The sequence below is a fragment of the Alligator mississippiensis genome, chromosome 4 (genome assembly GCF_030867095.1).
Source record: "Alligator mississippiensis isolate rAllMis1 chromosome 4, rAllMis1, whole genome shotgun sequence".
Taxonomy (NCBI): Eukaryota; Metazoa; Chordata; order Crocodylia; family Alligatoridae; genus Alligator; species Alligator mississippiensis.
In genome coordinates, this window is record NC_081827.1 from 166,365,775 (window position 1) to 166,375,717 (window position 9,943).

The 9,943-nt window shown below is 46.4% G+C and overlaps 1 protein-coding gene across 6 annotated transcripts in view; it reads left to right on the forward strand.

Moving 5' to 3' along the window:
- The window catches only part of PCGF2 (polycomb group ring finger 2), a 41,643-nt gene that overhangs the window by 23,557 nt on the left and 8,143 nt on the right, over positions 1-9,943 (forward strand). For all 6 annotated transcript variants that reach the window (XM_059727014.1, XM_059727012.1, XM_059727010.1 and 3 more), the window contains 3 exons: positions 3,993-4,041; positions 7,580-7,678; positions 9,596-9,676. In XM_059727014.1, coding sequence (XP_059582997.1) covers positions 3,993-4,041; positions 7,580-7,678; positions 9,596-9,676 — 229 coding nt within the window. The remainder of the gene's footprint in view (positions 1-3,992; positions 4,042-7,579; positions 7,679-9,595; positions 9,677-9,943) is intronic.

A 9,943-nucleotide genomic window follows, 5' to 3' on the forward strand; every position in this document is an offset into this window, starting at 1 on the left:
TTTGGGGAGGAGGTGAGCAGCTGAGAGTGGCAAAAAACAGTTTGGGGACTATTTAGAAAAGCTGAACATGGGGCTGGATGGGATGCACCTGAGGGTGCTGAGGGATTTGGCTGATGTGCTTGCAGAGCCACTGGCCATCATCTTTGAAAACATGGTGATCGGGAGAGGTCCTGCATGATTGGAAAAGATCAAATATAGTGCCCATATTGAAGAAAGGGAAGAAGGAGGACCCAGGGGTCTACAGACTGGTCAGCATCACCTCAGTCCTTGGAAAAATCATGGAGCAAATCCTCAAGGAATCCATTTCTAAGCACTTGGAGGGGAAGAAGGTGATTAGAAACAGTCAGCTTGGATTTACCAAGGGCAAGTCGTGCCTAACCAACCTGATTGCCTTCTATGATGAGATGACTGGCTCTGTGGATGTGGGAAGACCAGTGGATGTGAATATACCTTGATTTTAGCAAGGCTTTTAATAAGGTCTCCCACAACATTCTCATAGGCAAGCTAAGGAAGTCATTGTTGGATGAATGGACTGTAAGGTGGATAGAAAACTTGCTGGATCATTGGGCTCAGAAGGTAATGGTCAATGGCTCAATGTCTGGTTGGCAGCCAGTATGTAGTGGAGTGCCCCAGGGGTCAGTCCTGTGGCTGGTTTTGTTCAATATCTTCATCAATGACCTGGAAGGTGGCACAGAGTGCACCCTCAGCCAGTTTGCAGATGACACCAAGCTGTGGGAAGTAGTAGATATATATGCCGGTAGGGGTAGGATTCAGAGAAACCAATACAAATTGGAGGATTAGCCCAAAAGAAATCTCATGTGGTTCAATAAGGACAAGTGCAAAGTCCTGCACTTAGGATGGAACAATCCCATGCACCGGTACAGGCTGGGGATGACTGGTTGGGCAGCAGCTCTGCAGAAAAGGACCTGGGGGTTACAGTGGATAATAAACTGAATATGAGCCAGCAGTGTGCCCTTGTTGCCAAGATGGCTAATGGCATGCTAGTCTGCATTGGTAGGAGTGTTCAGCAGATCTAGGGAAGTGATTATTCCCTTCTGTTCAGCACTGGTGAGGCCACATCTGGAGTACTGTGTCCAGTTTTGGGCCCCCTGCTATAGCAGGGATGTGCAAAATTGGAGAGAGTCCAGCAGAGAGTAACAGAAATGGTGAGCGGGCTGGGGTGCATGACTTATGAGGAGAGGCTGAGGGAACTGGGCTTACTTAAGTCTGGAGAAGAGAAGACTGAGGGGGGATTTAATAGAGGCCTTCAGCTACCTGAAGAGGGTGTTCCACAGATGATGGAGCTGGACTGTTCTCTGTGGTGGCAGATGACTGAACAAGGAGCAATGGTCTCAAGTTGCAGCAAGGGAAGTTTAGGTTAGATATTAGGAAAAAAACTGTCTCACTAGGAGGGTAGTAAAACACTGGAACAGGTTACCCAGAGAGGTTGTAGAATCTCCATCCTTGAAGGTTTTTAAGACCTGGCTAGTCAAAGTCTTGGCTGGGATGATCTAGTTGGGGATGGTCCTGCTTTGAGCAGGGGGTTGGATTAGATGCCCTCCTGAGGTCCCTTCCAGCCTTAATTATCTATGGTTCTACGAAGGTCCTGATTTTAAAAAGGAAGTTTGGTACCAGATTTCCACTGATCCAGCCGAGGATCTGACCTTAGGCGACTTGCTCAAGGTCACATGCATTGTCTGTGCTGGCATCTTGAAATCAAGTTTTAGGCTAGTGTGCTAACCAGTGAACCATCCTTCCCCAACCTGTACATCACTGAAGCCTCCCTTTGGTTGTTGCAGTCCTTTGCTCCAGGGAAAATCCTTTTTCCAGTGAGATGCAGCCTGTAAATACCTAGGCATGTGCAGAGCTGTGATCACTACCACCGCCTGCCAGATATCTCTCTCCTTTACTTATTTCTTATCTTATACTTGAATTGTAAGCCATTTAAGCCAGAACCATTTTTTTTTTATTGTTCTATATTTGTACAGTACCTCACACAGAAGGATCCTAGCTCAGGCCTGGTTTTTCTAGGTGCTACCACAACATACAAACAAATAAATATGCATCCTATTCATATTTGTGTTACCTCAGGTTTCAACCATGGCAGGACCCAGTGGTTTCATCCCCTTGTTGCCACTTCCTTTTTAGCTCAGAGGGCGTTTGAAGCAGGGATGCTCTCTTATTATTTGCTTATACACCACTGTGATTGGCTCTGCATATAGTCTGGCTGCAACACCAGTGTCAATGTGAAGTAACAATGGGTCTGTCTTTCCTGCTGTCTCGAATCTGTGTGCACGTTTTCTCTCTCTCGGTGTCTATCATGGGCAGAGCTAAGGAGACTCACCACTTTTTTTAAAGCATTTTTCCCTCTGGGAATGCAAATGGCACTATAGTGCCTCTCTTGACCCTAGATGTGGCAGTCACTGTTCCCAGAGGAGTGTGCATGGTGTGGCTCATGGTTAACAGTGGCCACTCATGTAGTTCCTGAGCCAGGGAGGACTGAGTTGTTGAGATCCATTGAGTACTAGGCTAGAACGCACCTCACATGATTGTGAATTTATCATCCCCCTCACCCTAAGTGGTAGAGAAGTGCTGGTGCATTAAAGTTTCAAAAATGCCTGAGTGATTTGGCATCTTAAGTCCCATGGAAGGTCAGTGGGATGTAGGCTTCTAAGTCACTTATAAAAATGTTACTACTATCCTTATTTTACAGACTGGAAAACCTGAGGTTTAGAGAGATGAAGAGTCACTTTTCTCTTCCCAAAGAACTTGTCTCCCAACTAGGCACTGACATGGGTTAGCTGGACTCTCCCAAATGGGGTTTAGCTCCCAACAGCTTCCCCTGAAAATTACCTAAGTGATGCTTGGGTATATTGCTAGCACCATGGCACAGGAATGAGTTTCACCCCATTGCTTTAATTCTTCTCCACTCCTTTGTGTTGGTTTCATTCAAGTGCATCTCTGTTGACTTCCTTGAAGTTGCTCCAGTTTATCTGACCTTCATGTTCTCAAATGTTGGATGGGGTGTGTGGGTTGTTTTTACTGGTTTTAAATGGGATCAGATTAGTACTTGGCTAGGTATTTATGTGGGTGCACTTGGATGTTTCCCACATTGTGTCCTGATCCACAGTTCATCCAAGACCTTCACAAACTTGGATCTGAAATGGTTTTGTCCCAGTCAGTCCATGCAAGTTTAAGATTCCTTCTTTGGGGCAACTCTTTGCCCTCCATGGGGCTGAGGGTTGAAAATAACCCCAGTGTATCCCATGGGAAGAAAGCCTGGATCCTCTGGTTTTACGAGCAAAGATTTTGGTGAAATTGTAGCCCTGTATGAGTCCATTGCCAAACCCTCCTCAATATCATTTGATTTTACTCACGTGTTGCACTTCTCCTCTGTGAGGGCTTCCTAGCACAGCATAAAAGCAGCCTGACCTGCAGAGAAGAGTGCGTAGCCTTTTCTTTCAGCGGGGCCCAGCTCTTGCTCCTCTTACAGAGATCAAACTCCAGTTGGCTCTGAAGTGGCTGACCACAGACTATAAGAGTAACAGGTGTGCTATATATTTTGAGATGCACACCCACCCATACCCTCTCCCCAGCCCCCTCCCTCTGCCACCCCCTCCCACCCAGTGAATGAAAGGGTCACATTGCCAGAGGTTGTTTCTATGGGGCACATTGTAAATGCAATACAAAAGCTGAAGCAAAACCTATACAGCTTGTACATCTACAATGAGAGAGCATACTGCAGCCAAAATGTTCTAAATATTTAAGTCATATAGCTTTGGTGAAGGCTGTTAGTCTGTACATAATCCACTCCATCACAGACCACAGAGAGATTAATGCTTGTGTCACTGGTGCCGGGTCAAGTTTGCTATGCCCTTTCCATGGTATAATTAAGTTACTGTTTACTGTAATATTTGTTATTAATTTTCTCTTTTCGTTTTTTCATTTCCCTCCCCTTTTCCTCCCCCCTTCCTCCCCCCCGGCCCCCCCAGAGATGAAAAGAAAGGAACGGTTGAAAATGGGGATGTGGAGAAGGAAAAAGTAAGTGCTGTGATACTGAGGGAACCTACAGGTAAATGAGAGAGGTCCCAGTTGGTGACTTAGTGTTGTGCGGGGAAGGGGGTCATGGGATTATGCTGTGCAGTTTGACCGGGCTGACAACACAGGGGCCAGCCCAGGGATTTGGACATTAGGGTGTGGGAGATATGGGGATTCATGTAAGTCCAGGGTTCTCACAATTCAGGGCTGAAGCTCTGTTTAGCAAAGAAATGGTTCCTTTGGCCGAAGTTCTGTCTGGGGTTAGGATGTGGCTAACCACAAAGAATCAGTTTGCCCTTGAGTCTCTGGCACTGTTCCCTTCCACTAATCCTGTCTCTATCCCTTCTGCAATTTTTCCTTTTTTTTTCCCCCCAACCTGGATCCAACTAGAAACCCCCAGACATGGTCCAACAGAGTATTAAACATGTCAGGTCTGGTTCAAAGGCTTAAAAAACTCTCATGCTTGCAAGAAAACCATGCATTCTTTCCAGGCAGTGAATAACCACTCTTATCTGCAAGGTGCTTTAAACATGGAAGTAATGAGTCCCTTAGTGGTGCAGATATGTTGTCCTGTTGCATGGAGAGGAGAAATCAAAACGAGTTTTCCCAGAACCAACAGGTGATTCGAGCAGCTCAGATTTCTGGATGCCTGATTCAGAGGCCTGAGCCATTGCAGTTTCTGCTGGCCCCAGCTACATCTTGGGGTGCTCAGTACTATTGTATCTTTTTCACAAAGATGCAGACCTCATCAAAGAACCGCCTAGGCACATAATCAAACTAGATCAGCACTTCTCAGACTGTGAGCTGCGACTGGTTTGCAGATCACACCAAGCCTCTGTCCTTTTTTAACAGAAGCTTGACAGTAAGTGTGCTTGATGGTCCATGCGAAGTTTTGAGGGGGCTAGTGGGCCAAAAAGCTTGGGAATCTGCTGGACTCATGGTCCATGTCCAGATGAGCATGGGTGTTTGGTTCCCCAGGGACAAGTAGCAGTAGCCCACCTTCTCCTGCAGCTAGTTGTCCCCGGGGAATGTCTGTGCATGCACGCTTTGGTATGTGGCAAGTTACCCCAGGGGCAGTAGGAAAGGCTGGGGTGAGCACTGGGTTGGCCCTAGCAGCCTGACCTCGGGTACTGGGGGCCTCCTAGGGTTGCAACTGTGGTGATCCTGCCACGTGGAGCCTGGCCAGCAGCCGCAGCATGGCTCCAGGCAGCTTGGCTCTGCTTTTCAGCCACGTGCGCTGCCCATGTGTGCGCTTCTCTTGTTTTTTTCCCTGCTTTTTTTTTTTTTTTTTTTTACCCCTAAATATCCAGGGGTCAAAAAAACCTGTGGTGGGGGGGAAAGGAGCATCCAGGGGTAAAAAAAAACAAACAAAAAACTGCAGAAAAAAATGGTGCAGCGCATGCACAGGCAGCGCACCCTTGCAGCCTGGAGAACAGCTGATTGCGGTATATGGTGCTGCAGACATTTGTGGTGCCACATACCGTATGGCCATATCATCTGGATGTGCCCATAGTGCCCATTTTGGGGTTAAATTGAAGTATCTTAATCTATGAAGTTCCGTAATAGTATTTCAGAAACATTCACTGCATACAGTGCACAGCTGTAGAAAAACGGTGCTGTGCTGCTTGGGTTCTGGTGGCTTCCAAGCATGTGTCTCTACAGCAGCTGGAGGTGTGGCTGCAGTTCCTTTGAACCAGCTTTATTCTAGCTAGCTTGGGCATTGACTTTGACGTCAGTGGGGTACCATAGGCTTTGCCCCTTGCGCAGCCCACACTACTGCAACAACGTTGTTATCTGCTTCCAAGCTGGCTATAATTGTGGGGCAGACATGCCCAAAAATACGGAACCCAGTGAATGCTGCTAGAGGGCTCGCATGCTATTTAAAGGGATGCTAACCAATTCTGGCACTCTACAAGCATCATTTGAAAAGCAGGCTCAAGGAGTCTCAAACTGGACCTCCCACCCTCAACTTTCAGGGATGTTTTTAGTCTCGCTGCTGCAAGCCTGAATGAACATATTGGGCATGTCTACATGAGACCCTAACTGCGTAGTAGCCTAATAACAATGTGCAGTAGTGTCAGGCAAAACTCATGCTAATATGCTACTGCACAGTAGTATTAGGCTACTGTGCAGTTGCATCTGAAAAATCCCATGCACCAGCACTACTCTGCAGTAGCGCAAGTTACTGTGCATTGATTTAGTACTTGGTTATCCAAGTACTAAACTTAATGTGCAGTAACTGGTGCATTAATTAATGTGTAGGCACACCCACTAAGTGTAAACTGGAATAGCCTTTGTTTGCTTAGTCAGGTAAGTGAGATGACTGACAGTATAGGGGAAGGGCATGCATCTCCAAAGTCTTTTTTTTTTTTTTTTAAGTATACGCTTGTATATATTACTTAGTCCTTGCATAATTTAATTACAAGCTAATCTGCATTTAGCTGCACAGATATTTTTTCTGATAACAAGTTTGCTGGCCAATCATAACACTGATTACATACCAGGCATGCATCTTCTGATACCTGAACTGTTTTACATTCTACTTATGAATTTTTAAAACTTGTTCATTCCATTTCTGACTTGCCTTGTTGGGCACCCACCCAACCAGACACAGAGCTTGGATTTGTTTTCTTTTTTACTCCTTAATATTATGAGGTAAGGCCTGTGTCAGACGTGGGACATGTTATATTTTGATGCACTAAGACCTTGGCTCTACTGCTTGGTTCAGCTTTTATTTAAGTTTTAGGAACTTTCAAGCGCTCCTGGCTTTCTAACTTGGCTGACACAAAGCACATCTGTGACTTTAAAGACAATCAATTGTAATTGCTTACTGGCTCAGGGCCTAAGTGGCTTGCCCAAGGGTTGTAATCAGTGTTCCAGATGAGGTTGGATCTCTGGACGTCCTGGCTCCCAGCCCTGTGCTTAGACCACATGATTAGGAATAATTCTTTCAAGGTTTGGCATTGTAATCCTCATAGTTTCAGCTCCGACTCCTCTTTCCTCTGAAGTGTTACAAAGGAGGAAATGAATGCTGACCAGCGTGTGTCTAAGAATTACATAGTGGGACTCTGCAGTTAATTATGCAAAGGATAACTTTAGTTTTCTGCTTGCTACATAAGGGTGTTAATGCTTGTACTGTGCACTCCCTGAGACATCAGTGGATCTGATGTTTGCAAGGGTTTGTTAGCATCAACCAGTGGGACAGGCTGTTCATGGCATAAAGGCCTCCTGCTCTAAAGCCATTTAAGGGATTTCTTTCTTCTTCTGCTTTTCCCTTAAACATGAGGTGATCTTCCCTCTGCAACACCACCTCTCATTGCAAAACCAGAGCAGTATGGATTGCAGCAGAGCCCTTTGCGTGTGACCTGCAAGCCTTTCATGCCTCCCCTCCTCTGTTTTGTGTACGATTAGATTTACAGCCGCTTCTTTACATATTTCATCCCCTCTACTCCTCCAGCTGCTCAGCTCTTAGTAATGCCTTCTATTTCCTCTTCCTCTCCCCCCTCCCCCCAACCCCACACAACCGATGGTCTATCTTCAGAAGAATGGCGTAAGGTTCCTCCGATGTCCAGCTGCCATGACAGTCATGCATCTGGCTAAATTTCTGCGCAATAAGATGGATGTTCCCAGCAAGTACAAAGTAAGTAGCCATGGGTTGGTTGGGCACGCTATGCTGATCCAGATCCCTCTTGGGTCAGCGGACTGCTCCCATGGTTCTGGGTGGTGCTGTGCACACTTACACCAAAGCTGTGTGCCCCTCGGGCCTGTTGGCTTCCAATGATGGTTGTGGTTTTTCTTTTATTTTTTTGGTTACAGCCTTGCTATATGCACATGTAGAACATTGCCCCTTAGGCTGGCTAGTAGAGGCCAGTCCCCTTGTTCTGTCTCTCACTGCAACTACAAAGTGCTTACTGCAATTTCGATCCTTTTTTCAAGCCAAGACTTAACAAAAAGGTGGTCCCTTGAAGGGACATACAAGACTGCACAAACAGGAACAGTTTTGTTTGTTTGTTCTTTGCGTGGTACCAGCCCCAGTGAGACCCTGACTGAGGCCTCCAGGCATCATTGCAATAAAAATAAATATTATTATGATGACTTGTGCTGCAGTAGCACCTTCACACTCCTGCCAAGACTGCAGTCCTGTTGTGTGAGGCCCTGAGGGACAGAAACTCAGCTGGTGCAAACTTACATAGCAGTTCCATTTGCAGTCAGGGCTACACTGGTTTTTAACCCCTCCACGGGCCGAGACTGCTGCTGTGTTTTTGGAGGACAGGCTAAGAAGAGGGAGAGGGACTAACTCAGAACCTCTAACCCACCTCCAAGTTTCCCTTCCTGGAAAGAGACCCAGTGTGGGATTAACCCTCAGAGAGCTCTGGAGCTGGCAATTCCAGTCTGAGATCCTCTCAGGCAGAGTTTCTCCCCAGCCCCCACCCCAGAAGATTTACTATGTGTTTCTTATTAAAAACACAAACTCATTTAAGGTCTTGGCATCTGTCATAATAACATATAGTACTTATACACTGGGCTGTACAAACATTTGCTAAGTCAGCCTTGCAGCAGTCTTAAGTAAGCATTCTTATCCCAGCTTCATGCAAAAGGGGGGAAGTGCCACTCAGTTCAGTTATCCAGTGAATCTGAGCAAAGATCAGAAATGTAATAACTTTCCCCACTAGACCAGGGCTGCCCAAGGTCTGGCCCATAGGCCACTTGCTGGCCCACAAAGAGACTTTTAATGGTGTCCATTGTCACCAGAAACTGGCTGATCAGCAAGGCTCCACCATGGGCTGTTCATTCTTGAATTAAGCCAGAAGGCTGGCTTCTCCCTTATTATAACTTTGTCTAAGTAAGGCATCATCTGTTACATCTACTGAACGTAAAGGCAGTGCACTGCTGATTTCATGTTATTATACAGCCCCTACCCCTGCCATCCTTATTTACAGACTGGGAGAACTGAGTCTTAGAGAGATTAAGGGTCACTTTCTTTCCTCCCAGAGAACTCTGCTCCCCACTAGGCACCGACATGATGTCCTGCCCATAAAGTAGTCCTCCATGGACAAAGCTTTGGGAACCCCTGCATTCAGCTGTGTTCATCAGAGCTATTCCTTCAGATACTAATAGGACGGGACATCTTGTCATGGTGCTTGAGACCTGACTCGCTGCGCTTTGTGTAGTTACTCTGATGTGGTGGTGTTTAGCACCCAAGTTGCATTGGAGTGATCTTACAAAGTGCAGGGTGACTGCGGATTGAACAGCTCAGGCCAGATTGTCAAGAGAAACCTAAATGCCAAAGAAAAGTGTCAAGCTTTTCAGAAATGCTCAGCATGCATTACAGTGGGGACTGAGGACTTTAAGGGACTGACTCCCTCCCCCCCCAGTATCTAAATGGGAATCCAGCTGTCAGGAAAATCCAGCCTGGCTTCTGGGGCCTGAGCTCTCAAAAATTTGACTTTTGTGCCCCAAGAGGGGTAGCTAGCCACATGGTAGGGGAGGAGGCTGTATTGTTTGTTTCTTGTCATTGGCAGAGGAAAAAACTGATCCTCTTCTCTTCCCTTGTCAGGTGGAAGTTCTCTATGAAGATGAGCCTTTAAAGGAATATTACACACTGATGGACATTGCGTATATCTACCCATGGCGAAGGGTGAGTAAGATACCAGTTTATGTAGTGGAATCATCTGCCTTTTTCTTGATGCGGCATGTGGTCCAGTGCACAGGTCAACAAACTGGGACCTGGGAGGCCTGTGGCCTATATCTGATACTGCCAGTTACTTAGTGCACAACCTGGAACAAATCCCTTCCCCTCTCTGTGCCTCAGTTTCCCCATCCACTGTTTGTTTAGCTGTCACGCTTTTCAGGACACAGACATGGTATCTCCCTTGGAGTTTGCACAGCTTGCAGCAGAATGGAC